Consider the following 16,480-nt stretch of genomic DNA (forward strand, 5'->3'; position numbering starts at 1 on the left):
TTATTCTAGCATGACCAAGTGGTTAAGGCACTCGACTCGCAATCCGAGGGTCACGGGTTCGAATCCCCATCACATCAAACATGCTCGCCCTTTCGGCCATGGGGGCGTTATAATGTGATGGTAAAAGAGTAACCCAAGAGTTGGCGGTGGGTGGTGATGACTAGGGACAGCTAACGCAGATATCCCTCGTGTAGCTTTGCGCGAAATTAAAAACAAAACAAAACAAACAATTATTCTAGCAAACACTTGTGCATTGCAGGCTGTTGAAGAACATACATATGTGTCATGTAGACCTAACAACCTAAACACGTTACTTATCTACTTATATTGCACTAATCTATGTTGCATTATCTTAGAAGAAATATCATTTCGTTCTGATGTGATTGTTTTGTTGCTGTTCGTCTTTTGTTACATTACACTGCAACACTGATGAAAGCCTGTTATTATATCTGCCATGATACAATCTTTACCTTCAAGATGGCCCTTTGAGAGAAACTTTTCATTTTGTTTGTTGTAGTTGTATACCAATACATATGCTTGTTCTTTGTTGTACATTTTTTTATTATTTTAAGTAAGTTCAATGCAGCAGTAAACTGTTAGAAGACATGTAACATTCAACCGAACCCACAAGCACGTGCGTAGTAGCTTGAAGGTGAATTTTCGACAAATTTAATAATTGCTTTAGAAACTGTACTTTGGTTAGGTATAATTCCTGTGTGGTTGCCATATTTTTAAACACTTTAGTTTTTTGAGTAAAAATTGAAACAAAATATGCGGGTCCTCGAACTCAAGTTCCTCTCGGTCGTTCGGCTGTTTCCGGGACGTTTTACATGCATGACGTAATAGTTGCCAAACACGCTTCGTTGCGCGCCGACCATTTTGTTCCTTTCAGTGCTGGTGTTTTATGTAAATCTATCGGTGCGTTTTTCGGATTACATACTTTGTGAGACTAATTTTTTTGTCTTGATATTGCTACTTTATGTTTGTTTTATGGTTTACTGTTTTGCTTATGGTTATAAAAACGGTTCGGCATCGGGCAAAAGCTTCTTTTCGTTTCCGTGCAAGGAGAAGGAACCGGCAAGGTGGCGACAGTGGGTGCGGATGGTCAATAGGAAGAACTGGACTCCTTCACACCATGCAAAGCTTTGCCAAGATCACTTTGAACGCTCATGTTTTATGTCGGATCCCACTGTTTTGGATTCCGTGGGTTTCAAGTAGAATCATAGTTTTGGATAAACAGTATCTTTAATTGTAGGTTAAACTCAAATATACTATTTTAGGTTTGACTGCATTTTGAAAAAATACACACTCGTGACTTGGCTCATCATCATTCAAGTCAACAGATTCATAGTATGATGCTTCCAAGACATCGATATTCAGGCAATTTCCATCAAGGTCTTGAGTCTTGGTAATGCACTCTTCATCTTTTAATTGGTTTGACACCTTGTCGTATGAGCGACAACAAACGCACTCTCTCCTGGTTGGCATCTGCTCGCATAAACCACACCTACACCTTGCACAAACGTACGGAATATGTCATATAAGTTATACTTTATGATAAATGTTAAATTAACTATTCAGACTGCTATACCTAGTTTGATTTTATAGACATAATTATGACGTATAATTGAAATTAATTTGTTACGAGTCATAAATACCCGGTACAATGATTGTGGAAGGGTGGAGTATTAGTTACCATAGTCGGCAAAGTATAAACAAATAAAACCCAGTCTGTGATACCAATAATTTATAAACATCAGACAGGTTTCGAGATGCTTAAAACTGCACGTGAAATAATACAGACCATATTTGTTGTCATGACTTAGGCTTACCATTCTTCCACCGGAGGTGTGACCGACTCACAACCGGCCTGGGCGCTATCAGTATCAGTCACAGTTCCGCTACTCTCGCTCGTGGAACTGTCCTCATCACTAGAACTTGTCTAGTGTTAAAAGTAACTGTTCTAGGTTCGTTCAGAGTAGGTTCGAATTGATATGGCGCTACTCAACATTGTTCAGAACACAAAGTCAAAACAGACTCCGCATCTGTATCTCCGTATGCACTGGCCATGTTTATTTACATTTAACGCGCTGGCGTTGACGGTTTGCTTGGCAATTGTTACGTCACAGTACTTTTCGTAGCGCCAAACATAAAAACTAAAACGTTCGGATTGCCGCTCGGAAAGGGCTATTTCTGCACCAAGTTCTATGTTTCATTTATTAGCACATATTTTTATAAAAAATGTGTACCTGCAAAATTAATTAGTATGAGTAGTTCTTTTGACTGTAAAGTTTTCTTTTTTCTGTATAATTCACCTTTAACACTTTTAATTCTTCATAAATGGACATAAGAAAACTTAAGAAATATGCTCGGCATGGCCAGGTGCTTAAGGCACTCAACTCGTAAACCGAGGGTTGCGGGTTCGAGTCCCCATCACACCAAACATGCTCACCCTTTCAGCCGTGGGGCGTTATAATATGACGGGTAATCCCACTATTCGTTGGTAAAAGAGTTGGCGGTTGGTGGTGATGACTAGCTGCCTTCCTTCTAGTCTTACACTGCTAAATTATGAACGGCTAGCACAGATAGCCCTCGTGTAGCTTTGCGTGAAATTCAAAACAAACCAAACTTTTCGACAATCTCTATTTCCTCTTTCTAAATTAACGATTCTTGTTAATCTTGTGTAAATAAAAAGAATTATAGCACACAACAATGAACAAGAAAAAATTATCTCTGTAAATGTGTAAATGAGATTCATGTTATCGATGAACAGAATAAGATCGCTTGTATAAAAAGAGTATTATACTGTTAAACTAATAATCGGAAATAAGACGAAGTTTCCATTTTCAGTCACGACATTTTGTCATTTATTAAATCAATAAGCTGTTAAACACAATACAATCAGAACTTGTTCTTTCTTTTTAATCGTTCCCATGTTGGATGGACTCAGCAGGTACCCCGATGTGGCTCTGCTATAAGAAAACACACACCCAAAATTTTTTTTAATATAAAGGCCGGTTTGTAATCTTATTGCATGAAATAACGCGAGAAGTCCCCTGGATACATTGAATGTTGGTATTGAATTCAGGATGACTTTCAAGCCGCTATACTGTTTGTTTGTTTCTTTTTTGAATTTCTCGCAAAGCTACACGAGGGCTATCTGCGCTAGCCGTCCTTAATTTAGCAGTGTAAGACTAGAGGGAAGACAGCTAGTTATCACCACCTACCGCCAATTTTGGGCTACTCTTTTACCAACTAATAGTGGGATTGACCGACACATTATAACGCCCCACGCCTGAAAGGGCGAACATTTTGGGGTGGGGTGGGACTGGGATTCGAACCCGTGACCCCCAGAGTACTTTAACCACTTGGCCATGCCGGGCCTCGTAGTTGTAAGAACATTTAATATATGTTTTACCGTTGGGAAAAATCTTCATAATTAACTAAGACGTAAAGTGTACCCAAATTTCATACGTGCTTTTAACCGTGGTTTAAATGTACGGTGCTTTATAACGTGAATGTCTAATATACACGCTTTATGATTATCCTACTCAAGTATATAATATTATTTCTTTTGTTACACATAACTTAACAAAAAAGTTTTCGAACTAAAAGTTTTTCGAAGTTAAAATGTACACGGTTTATAATTAATGTTATTATTTTGCAAAACGTGAAATGAAAAAATTAAAATAAATCGTATAAATTATTTTTTTTTCGTAGAGATCGACTTTGTATCTAAAATCAATTGTTTTTATTATAGTACGTTGTGGTCGTCAGAAACAATAATATTATTTATTGTGGTTAACTGTGGTTGCAAAATATGTGTGTTTTCTTAAAGCAAAGCTACATCAGGCTATCTGCTGAGCCCCCCGAGGGAAATCGAGCCCCTCATTTGAGCGTTGTAAATCCGTAGACTCTACTAGCGGGGTCCTGGTTGCAAACTACAGTAACACCATTTATTTGATTATTGTTATGGTAACAAAATCCAATAAAACTGTTTATTTTATCACACTTCTATCTGTTTATGTTGTATGTAATGTTTATTAAGCATACGAAGCCTGGTTGATGATATCTAATCAAAAATATTCTACCAGACATTGTTGGGAAAGAAACCACTCGTACTCTGGTGTTTACATTTCACAGTCACATGGATGTGTTGTCATGGCAACAGATCGGATCGGCTTTACTCTCAATTCCGCCCTCCCCCACAGTGTCAACAGAAGATTTTTCTATCCCCATTGGCTGTTTTCATTTCCTCCTATCTTACTGACATATAGAAATTTCAGCAATAATGAGAAAGTAATTAAACGAGTCACATATTACATGCCTAAGAATTAGTTTTAAAATACTTTAATATTCCGCTAGGAATTAGTATAGTATAAACAAATACCTCTCCTTGCTTGGCCAAATCGAAATCACCTAGTGTTATCACTGATAAAGAGATACCACATGAAGTCTGTAACCGCGACATACGGGAAGTGTTGCTACCTGGAATACCTGCTTTAGTACTCTGAAAGAATAGTACTTGTGTTACTTGGTAAGGCAATCTGCTGTTGTCGCTAATTTTGGATTTTATTCGAAACGAATTGAAGATAGCAAGCTCGCATCATCCCACCGTCCACGTTAAAAAATTAGTTGTCACTCTTATCACGCACCCACAACTTGAAATGCGGGGAATGTTTCGCAGTATCACAAGGATTCGAACCCGGCTTACCATTTCCAAAGCTTTAATTTAGGTCAGACCCACGCGTGCTCAGAAATATGTATTATGTTAAGTATGTAACCATGACATGTAGGACATTACCTGTAACTCCAGCTCCTGATACTGACATTGGTTTGGGAACAACAAGACTGTTGACAAGTGCAGATGACTTCAAAAATATTTGTTGGATACGTATTTATCACATAGAAGTTTCTGACTGTAGATACAAATAACATTAGAATGCTTATACGCTTCTGATTTTCTCTTCGTTATTAATATCTTTGACTGTTTTCATTACTTCAAAAATCACTTTAGGATGTCGTTTTAAAGATAATATGTAATAAAAGCGTTCAAATAACCTTTCTCAATTACACATAAATAACTTGAATTAGATTTTTTTTTCAAAACGTACAAACACAAAATACAGTTCTTGAACAGAGATATGAATGTGCCTACCCTCAATTAAATTCGCTCCGTGGCTTGTATTTCCCATTTCTCCTTTTCGTTGTTGCTTGGTCCTCCTCGAACCTTAAACCATCACAGTGGAATCCTTACATTATTTTCAAAATAACCACTTTAAGCCTAATGTATATTTATTTGTGTTAACTTAGGGTGTGATGTTAAGAAGGACGTAATATTGCAATTATAATATTTGTAGGTTTCACTGCTAGGCCTCTGTTTTTGTTGTTGTTTTTTATCCAGAATTAGTTGCTTGAAGTCGAACATCTGGTTTTAGCACCCAATTTATCATTTGAGTTATTATATAAATTATACACATGTCAGCTCTCATCAGACAACATAACCCAATACATTAAGACCAGCTGGAGTCTGCAGTTTCCTGCAATATGAACCACCTGGAGGCACAGGTGGCTTCATTGGGTAGAAAGTTATATAATCAATTGAGCTTGGCGGATGAGAGCTGAACCTGTTTGATACTGCAGACTGTCAGAAGTCTTATTAAAAATTAATTTTTTTATGTTTCTCATTAAGACTCAAATACCATGAAAGGCAAAAATCAAACGAAAATAATTTGAATTCGATCTTGTTCATTTCTTCAAGTGTAAGTTCTTAAAGATTTTTTGTGTAGTTTTCCAGGACATCCATCGAGAAGGTAATGTTTCAAATATTTCTAAAATCTGTTTTACAGTAATATTATGTTTGTAAATGTAGGCTTGACTAATTTCAAGTTTTCAGAACAAATAATCTCACTGGGAATGTTTTGTATGTGACGTTGGTTTTTGTCTCAAAACTTAACGTTGCATTGTAAAATATTAACAAGGAATTCGAGAACTATTGCACATTTACACAGGCACCATATAGATGTTACGGTAAACGGATTGTTTGTCAAATTTGTTTGGCAAAAGACAATAAAAAAGGTTAAGTGATGATAATTATAAGTGAAAAAAATTTATCAATTGAAGCTGAAAACTTACTTTTTACCATCTAGAAGTAACAAACTAGTGTTAAAACTTTCAGTAGTGAAATTCAGTAAACACTATCGCATTATATAAACAATCAACACATGTGGTATTTGTTGTTTTCAAATAAACTGTCCCTTCACCAGTTTGGTTGGTTTAAATTTGGCTCAAAGCTACAAAACGGCTAGGTTTGTTTGTTTTTTTAATTTCGCGAAAAGCTATACGAGGGCTATCTGCGCTAGCCATCCCTAATTTAGCAGTGTAAGACTAGAAGAAAGGCAGCTAGTCATCACCACCCACCGCCAACTCTTGAGTTACTACTTTTAGTAGGATTGACCGTCATATTATAACGCCTCCACAGCTGAAATGGCGAGCATATTTGGTGGGATGGGAATTCGAACACGCGACCTTCGGATTGCAAATCAAGCACCCTAATCACCTGACCAATAAAGCTCCATGAAAGTAATGACAATAAATAAATAGATAAATGTATAAAAATGCGAAAGAAGAAACACATGTGTAGATAATTAGAGGGACGACAGAGCAATATATAGACTGGGAAGGAAGTAAACGCACGTAGGGGGAAAATATTTATTAAAGTAATTTTTACATCATTCAGCAGTTGTAATTTGTGGAATCTCCGCTATAATTTTGATAAATAAATCGATTAACGTATTTATCAAGTTAGTACGCTGTCGATTTTCTTGCATGATTTGATTAAATTTGGGGCATGTTGTTAAGGAATTAACTGTTTGATTCTCTTATACCGAGAAAAGTTCGTAGCCCTGATTTTACGCTGAACAAAAGTGACGTTTTGCGTGTGTTCAGTTCATCAGATTGTGAGATTGCTTTCGTTGATTACAGCTTACAGACACTGTCATAATCCTTTCCATCGCGATATATCTGATCGTCAATTATCGCACGTGTTTACTATTGCTACTGCATACTGAAAATTACGGGATCTAAACGTGCTGACATTTAATTTATTACCTCGAGATGCGATTGTTAATCACTTTCAGAAGACGTTGCCAAGGTGATTAATTTAACACTGTATTTGATTTTATCTGATGTGTGTTTCCGTTGCTGGATTTCTAAGTTCACGGTAGGCTGACTTCACATCTCCATGAAAACCCGTATTCACCCACCTTCTCATATTTGAAAACCCGAAGTATGGCAGGGTTGTAAAGTCGTTATGTAGTCAATTTCTGTAACGTTCGGTTGTCACATTTCGACTTAATCTATATTAATATGGCTGTATGATGTACTTAAGAAAAGACAAATAGATGTTATGGGTCACTAAAATTGTGTGACGAATTTTTACTTTTATCTTAAAATAAATATTTTTTATATGTATTTCTAGCTGTCTACGAAGAGGTTGCGACAATTGCTAGACCACCACTGGACATGCTACCCAAAACACCAACAACAGATAAAACTGGATACATCATTTCAGCTTTTCGGGTGTTACCGGGAGAAGATCGAGAAAAACTCGAACGGAGTTGGTTGTCTTGGACGGGAGCGAGACATCTGTATAAGAACTTACCAGAGAACCTAGGGTTTCGGAGAATCACGTTTCATAAAAAGAGGATTCCCGATCGGGGGATCACCTACGTGTTGTTGTGCGAGTGCGCAGAATTGATGAATTATGTCACCGAAGCTTGCATGTACGTCGACCAATTGCGAGCCAGATGTTGCGGTTACATCGCTTTCTTTAGAGTGGTGGAGATGTTTTGAAAGATCGATAACTCTTAAGTTACAACTGTGATTTCTTGAGTGCCGTTCTGCCGTAGTGAACCCCACGCCCCAATCGCATTACTCAAACATTTGTAACATTTTTTATTGGTTGTTTAACAGAAAGAAGAACCTCAAGGCTATTTATTTGAATGGAACAATTTCAAACAAAATCTGTTATTAACATATGGTTTCAAGTTAAAACTGTTCCTACTCTATTGCAATTTTTAAATCATTATTCAACAATTTAATTTTGTATAGTTTTGTAATGTTTCATTGAGAAAACGTGTTGTTACATTATAGAGAACCAGCGCTGTATAAATCAATCTCATGTCGTTCAGAACACATAGATCATACGTTAAATCACACGTAAGGAGAGGTGATCTGAAACGGATCGTACGGTACATTACACGTAAGGAGAGGTGATCTGAGACGGATCGTATGGTACATTACACGTAAGGAGAGGTGACCTGAAACAGATCGTATGGTACATTGCACGTGAGGAAAGGTGATCTGAGACGGATCGTATGGTACATTACACGTAAGGAGAGGTGATCTGAAACAGATCGTATGGTACATTACACGTGAGGAGAGGTGATCTGAGACGAATCGTACGGTACATTACACGTAAGGAAAGATGATCTGAAACGGATCGTATGGTACATTACACGTGAGGATAGGTGATCTGAGACGGATCGTATGGTACATTGCACGTAAGGAGAGGTGATCTAAGTCACTGCGTCACCTAGAGTGGCTTCTTGTTTATAATTTGTTTTAAAAAATCACACGCCCGTAGTGGAGAATTGTACAAGAATTCACTCTAAAAATAATTTTCAAAATCTTGATTAAAGACGTGCTAGTTTGTCGCTAATTTCGATGAAGAATCAAATTAAAACAGTCGAAAGATACCGAATCCACCATTAGAACGTTTTTAAGCTGACGTTAGAATATCCCATAAGATAAAACGTGCTTCGATCATGAAAACGTTTCTGCTGAAGGTCCAGTTGATGTTCACAACTACAACTGTCAGTTGGTACTATATTTTTGAGAGTTTTAAATGTTATTTAACTTAAAGTGAAATACACTTGGCATGTTTCATTCAGCTACTGATTCAGTTATAAAAGCTAGCCTCTTCTTATCACCCTTACAACTTGGAAAATGAAGTTATTGTTACCAAGAGTATCTCCTTTGTAAAGTAAAAAGATTTATTGTGAGGTTTGTCACTCAAGGGCTTATCTCGAAAACTGAATTATTCAGTCAAGTAATAAATGAACTGTTTTTTGGACATCAAAGCCAGTCATCGTGCGATATTCAATTATACTCCTGTTTGGAAATCCAAGGTTCAAAATTTTGCATTGTATTAAAGCTTTGTTTTTAAGAATACCGAATTAGTTTTATTATCAGTTAGGAACTTGTTTTTAATGTAAAACTATAGAGAAATGTTTCGTAGCTGAACAGTGCCTACCAGATATTACTGTGACTGAAATACCTATCACCCAGTCTATCAAATGAGACTTATCTCGCCAGTTCTGCCGTCTATCGTGGATATCCGAACTTATCATTTCGTCATATTCTGTTTTATAAAGACGATATATACATATACTGCTTTCACTTTAAAAAACAAACAAACCTACAAGAATAGAGCTTTTAAACGCAATTCATCCATCTCTAGCTAAGTTCAAATAGTGTTTAAGCTTAGATGTGAGAAGGTTAATATATCTGATTATACAAGATGTACTTCCGTAAGGTCTCTGGAAATATTCTGTTTCAAAAGTAAATAGAACCAAAAGTAACAGCAACATATTTTTACTTGTTACATTTGAATTTTATATGTTATGTTGTGTTGGAACCTACAGAGTTCATACTTCTTCTCGTGATTCATGGCTTGCGCACGTTTTACTGACGTTATTGCAGTATAAATTACTACGTTAAGTGTCCCTTATGTGGCGTCATTTTAGTACATACTGATTTACTGGGAGATAACACAATACTGTATAGTGGTACAAAAGGTTAAAACAGGTGACCCCTTCAAATAGCTTTCGGCACCACTTTCGGAGAAATAAGTAATGGAGCATGAATAGTCCTTTTTTGTGTGCACAAGTAAGTTGTTTATAATGAATGAACATTAAAAAGCTGCTCGTTTTTGGGTTAAACTTTCTTACTTCTTTTTGGTGTTATCAACTGAAATAAATACTCAAAATAGTATTTTAAAATTGTCATACCATACTTTATCTTAGAAAATTTATTCTTTCTTGTGTGACAACATCAGTTGCATTCTTACCTGTAGGATGGAAATATTAAAAAAACAACAAAAAAGACGCAGAAACATTATATTTATGTGTCTCCTTTTCTTCTGACTTTTAAGCAAGTTACACGAAGAGTACTTTGAATAAATATATGATTTTAAAAACAAAACAAGAATGTTTGCTTATGAATTTCGCCAAAGCTACTCGAGGGCTATCTGCGCTAGCCGTCCCTAATTTAGCAGTGTAAGACTAGAGGAAAGGTAGCTAGTCACCACCACCCACCGTCAACTCTTGGGCTACTCTTTTACCAACAAATAGTAGGATTGACCGTCACATTACAACACACCGACGGCTGAATGGGCGAGCATGTTTGGTGCGATCGGGTTTCGAACCCGCAACTCTCAGAGTACGAGTCGAACGCCTTAACCCACCTGGCCATGCAGGGATAATATGTTTGTCCTTGAAATTATAGATTCAAAGAACTATTCGAGAAACTTGCTTAAAAATTGAACAAATAATAGATACATAAATGTAATTGCTACGATTTTATGTTAATGACAATCACTGTTTTTTTTTTTTTGTAGATTATTCCCATGTTTTTGTTTACTGCAAATTGTCAGAAATTTATCCATTTGTTTCAAAAAAGTCCCCCGCTGGTACAGTGGTATTTCTTCGGATTTACAACGCTAAAATCAAGGGTTCGATTCCCCTCTGTGGATAGCTCAATGTGCCTTTGCTATAAGAAAACACACACACTATTTGAAGAAACATTGAGATTAGACAAAAACAAAAAATAACTATTTTTCATGAGTAGATGAGAAACACAGCTGCCACAAATGATCAGCGTTAGTTGGATCAGTAGTATGTACACTGTTATCAAATGAAACTTATAAGTGAGTAAGCAAAACTAAACTAGATAAATTACCACCGTCAAAGTATTTTGTGGTTGACTTTCATTACCATCACGGGAGTGGATGAACATATGGCTACGATGTTGGCTAAGGATGTAAAAGCCCAGTGTTCGAGATGACGCAGGGCTGAATACACCTAACACTTTTGGCTATGCTGGTTATTTGGTTTAAAGAGCCCCACAAATCTGTTGTGGCACCGGGTGATGCTGATTGTTTGCGTCGTCTTTGGTCAGTAGTACAAAATTAAGGACTATTTTACTGGAACCATTGGGCCTGACCTAGTCGTTTAGCCCACGTATGCATATAAGGTTAAAAAATCGAGTTCTTTCTTCACCACAGCACTTACTGAGCTGTTCGAAGTTGTTAAGGTCAAAATACTGTTTTTAGCTGATCATGGGGTAAGATGTTTGTACCTAATAAAAGGTAAACTTTTTAATACTAACAGTATTGCTAGAGTTGCTGATGCCTTAACCAACAACATGCAAGTAGAAACTGATAACATTTTAGTTTCCCTGACTTTAAAAACAGCAATATATGTAATGAATTTTAGTGAGCCGAGTATAATGTATTAATACATTCATTCTTATGGATTATACATATAGGGCATATGTTAGTCACTTGTGTAAGAAATGTGTAGTTATTTTAAGCTTAACACCGCTGTTCCTATGCGCTCAAGAAGGAAAATACCTTACAAATTATTTTAAACTATTGTGTGGTATTTTGAAATCTAGTATATGTAAACAATTAAGGGTCACATGTAATAAGTAGGCACAGCATGGCCAGGTTGCTAAGCCACACGACTCGTAATCTGAGGGTCACGGGTTCGAATCCCCGTCGCACCAACACATGCTCGCCATTTCAGCCGTTGGAGCGCTATAATGTAACAGTCAATCCCACTATTTGTTTGTAAAAGTTGGCGGTGGGTGATGATGACTAGCTGCCTTCCATTTAGTCTTACACTGCTAAATTAAGGACGGCTAGCGCGGATATCCATATCCCTCGTGTAGCTTTGCGCGAAAATTTCAAAACGAACCAATGTAATAAGTATGTTTAAATCGACTGCTAATTACGGTGGTGAATTTTTTCGTTGTTGTTATTATTTTAAGTTTTGATAAAGATTTCATCCTTATTTATTTTTATATTACCATTAAATCGAGCAAGAACATTATTTAGCCTGATGTTTTGCGTAGAATAAACTTTCTCGGGACTAAACTAACGGTTTTTAAAGCTTGTGCAATTTCTGCTGTATGTGTATATGTTGTGGTAATTGTAGCAATGTGAGTGGTCGTCTAACACTTGTGTCTTGCAAACGACAGCTGGAAGTAGAAACACTTTATTAATCTCAGCAGTTCGTCTTTGACGAGCTCATTTCCATTAACGTAATGGCTATAGAACATTTATTTTTTGGTACATAGCTAACATGAATATTTGCCTAATCAAAGCATGTTATGACGTGAGACGTTCGGAAAATATCACGAGCGCACAGATGGACAACTTTCCACAATTATGTATTTGGGCAACATAAGTAAAGTATCTAGAAATCATTTACATTTAATTTAGAGGTAGTGAAAATGAAACATACAATTTGTGTGAAAGTTACTGTCTTTCGAAGGTAGAGTCGTAACCCACTAGTTAAGCTATGAAAATGAAGTGTTTCTAGTTTACGAGTGTGTGAAACACCACCGCTGTGGCTCAAGGATACGTAAAAAAGTTCTCACAGAATTTAATAACTAGCGTGTTTATCTCTACTTGTTAACACAGCTACACGACATATCTCTGTGAAGTTTTGTAAGTATTTTCCAATTCACTCATCAGAGGACAATTTCAGTGTGAAAGGTGTAACGGCAAAATCCGTCCTAAGATTGAGGCCTATTGAAGATATGTTCTCCTGCACGCTGGGGACGAGCATTATTGTTTATCAAAATGAACCTACAACCAGCGAGAGACCCGATACAGCCTTGCAGGATCTCGTCCTTATGACGCGTATCATTCCTAATGGCGTACAAATCAGTGTGTCCGTCGAAACAGATGAGAACTAGCTGTACAATTGGTGTTACGATTTCTAGGCTGATTTCCTACACATAGTAGAGTACTTTCCTGATACTGTCGTAGTAGTTAAAGGTATATTGCAGACAATGAAATAGGAAAAATCTTAGAGATTGAATTTATAATTAGTATATTAATATGTATTTACGGTCTGAGTAAACTCGATACAAGAAGCTGAGTGTGGCCCTATGTTAGTTAACATGTTGGGTTGCGGATCTGTAGTTCACGTCGCAAAACGCTCTCTGAACTTTGAACTGTGAGTGCGATATAAAATGTGAGAGCCAATTCCTTTGTTCAGTAGAATGTCTGAAAAACTTCCTGGCGCCGTGCTGCTTATTGGTTGTCATCCTCCAGAATCTAGAGTCTATTCAGTTGTTCCAAATGAAGCGCCTGTAATTGAATTCTAGAGATCCCTCACTTAGCACATATATTCACGTTGAAAATACCAATACCTTAAGGCCAGTAAACCATTTGTTGTTATTAAACGAAATATCGTAAGACCTCAAATAATACATTCTTCTATTAGTTTGACGTATCCATGTTTGAGTAAAAACCAAAATCAACACATTCAAATCGGTTGTGTAAACTACAAGTTGAACAATGTTGAATACATACATATGTTGCATATATTGAAAATTGGCCCGTAATATCTCGGCTTGTAACACTGCACAACAATTGTTTTGAAATGTTTTTGCTGATTGTGACAGGTACCTGGTGGGTATGCACAAATATACTTTTGATTTTGCTTCATCACGTAGGGACTCTGAGAAATAGACAGTCAACTGTTTAATTGCGTTTATGTTTCTAATACGCTATTAGTTCAACATAATTAAAAGTGTTTTGCTCCTGATTTTCGTTTGTATTCAATGTCCGGTGCATCACGTTGCAGTGTCCAACAGTAGTCAGCAAGCATTGACGGATTCCAATTGCCCTGATATCGTTTTTCCATTGTAGCAATGTCCTGGTGAAATTTTTCACCGTGTTCGTCACTGACAGCACCGAGATTCGCGGGGAAGAAGTCCAATTGTGAGTGGAGGAAATGAATCTTGAGTGACATGTTGCACTTCATTGTTTTGTATGCTTTGAGAAGTTTGTCTACGAGCTGAATGTAATGTGGGGCACTGTAATTGCCAATTACAACAACGTCTTTGAAGGCTTTCCAGGCAATCTTTTCCGGCCCAACTAACAGATCTTCAAACCGCTTGTCACTAATAACATGTCTGATTTGAGGGCAACAAAAATGCCCTTTTTTATCTTGGCGTCAGTTATTCTTTGGAACATCTGTCTTGAATAACGAAAACCTTCGTTTTCTTTGTTCATTGCTTTCATGAAATTCTTCATAAGTCCCAATTTTATGTGAAGAGGAGGCAAAAAAATCTTTGCCGGGTCGACAAGCGGTTCATGCGCCACATTTTTCTGTCCTGGAACTAACTTTTTATGAAGTGGCCAGCTCTGTCTAGAATAATGTAACTCTTTGGCACAGCTGTCCCATTCACAGATGAAAAACAGTACATTGTATAGCCGAGCTGCAGTCTCAGTAACAGAGCAACGACTTTCAGATCTCCACAGATATTCCAGTTGTACTTGCTGTACTGGATGTGCTTCAGCAACATTTCCATGTTCTCGTAAGTTTCTTTCATGTGTGCTGCATAGCCAACAGGTATTGAAGGGTGAACGTTGTCATTGTGCAACAGAACAGCTTCGAGGCTTAACATTGATGAATCAATTAAGAGACGCCACTCTTGTTTGACATGGTCACAACCCAAAGCAGTGAACAATCCTTCGATGTCAACACAGAAACAGAGACTGTCAACTTGTGCAAAGAATTTGGTTATATCATCTTGGCGGCTTCGAAAAACAGACAGTTTCGTAGCTAGTGACAGCAAACACCATTCCTGCAGTCTCGAACCCAGCAATTCGGCTTTTGCTTTTGATAGACCCAAATCTCTGAGCAGATCGTTTAATTCTGACTGTTATGAGACGTGGATCACCTGAGGAACACGGTTCAAATCCGGATCAATGTCACTGCCAGTTCCCTGCATTGCAGTTTTTTTCATTGTGTTCGTTTAAGGTCCATTCCTCTGGTGGTTTCGGAATTGGAAGACTATTGTCATGTGGCACGGGTCTCATTGCTGAAGGAAGATTAGGGTATTTAATTGACTTCTTGTTTTTGGCAGAGAAACCAGACACATTTGTCAAACAGAAGTAACAGTCCGTCACATGGTCTTTCTGTTCTCGCCATATCATCGGGACAACAAACGGCATTATCTTTCGAGTGCCGCTTAGCCAAGTTCTCAAACAGACAGTACATGTCGCACAACAAATGTGAGACGTCCATTCCTGATCTTGATCACAAATTTTACAGCCGAAGTACAGATGATATGCTTTCTTCACAAGAGCAGTCATTGAGCATCTCTGATCAACAAATGTATACTTGCCAAAAATATAGCAGAATGTATCGTGACTGTTACGACATTGACGAGACATATTGACCGACACCAATCGTCCTGTAAAACGTCTATAACATCTAACTTGCTTGTTACAGTGCTACTGAGGCAATGCTACGTTCTGAAACAATACGCACACACTATAAGGTCTATATTAAATCAATGAGCAGCATTTGTGTATGCAAACCATTTTTATAGTCTCTTGAGACATTGTCAAGCTGGCTCCGGCCTGCCCAGGCATGCCCGGGCTGCATACTTCCGCAGAACAGCTTCCAACCTGGCCTGATTTCATGCCTGGACATGCCCAGACTGCACAAAACATTGTTCATAGGTCTCTTACAGAAACGAAATTTTGTTGACATAAATATAAGAAAAAACATGACAAAACTGAAGATTTCGACGAAATGTTACGTGATGGGCAAAATTTGATGTGATTTTCGTGATCAGCAGCCAAAAATCTATAAGGAACACCCAACAGTGTTCAAAAAGCAAAAACTTTGTTGTGTAGTATAATCTGAGGGTCTCGGCTTCAAATCCCTGTCACACCAAACATGCTCACCCTTTCAGCCGTGGGGAGTATAACGTGACGATCAATTCCACTATTCGTTGGTAAACGAGTAGCCCAAGAGTTGGCGGTGGGTGGTGGTGACTAGCTACCTTCCCTCTAGTTTTATACTGCTAAATTAGGGACGACTAGCGTAGACAGTTCTCGTGTAGCTTTGCACGAAATTTAAAAGAAACAACTTGAAACTTTATTGAACAAGCCACGACACGCAGGTAACACTGAGTCAGTTATTAATATATATGTGTTATAATTTTAAAGTTTCTGTAAATATACTTTTGAATATGCACATTTATGATAGCTGTACTTATAAGCTATTATTTCAATGGATTACATATTTATCTATACATAGATTATGTTCTATTATTTCAGCCGTTAATTTGAGAAATTAGAAATGTTTTCACAGCACTTTTCAGA

General features: G+C 37.4%; 1 protein-coding gene across 6 annotated transcripts in view; it reads left to right on the forward strand.

Moving 5' to 3' along the window:
• The window catches only part of LOC143239680 (uncharacterized), an 89,320-nt gene extending 79,138 nt beyond the window's left edge, over nucleotides 1–10,182 (forward strand). For all 6 annotated transcript variants that reach the window (XM_076481038.1, XM_076481039.1, XM_076481040.1 and 3 more), the window contains one exon: nucleotides 7,481–10,182. In XM_076481038.1, the coding sequence (XP_076337153.1) occupies nucleotides 7,481–7,854 (374 nt within the window). In that variant the 3' untranslated portion in view covers nucleotides 7,855–10,182. The remainder of the gene's footprint in view (nucleotides 1–7,480) is intronic.
• Nucleotides 10,183–16,480: the final 6,298 nt, after the last annotated feature.

This window comes from Tachypleus tridentatus, chromosome 13 (genome assembly GCF_004210375.1).
Source record: "Tachypleus tridentatus isolate NWPU-2018 chromosome 13, ASM421037v1, whole genome shotgun sequence".
Lineage (NCBI taxonomy): Eukaryota > Metazoa > Arthropoda > Merostomata > Xiphosura > Limulidae > Tachypleus > Tachypleus tridentatus.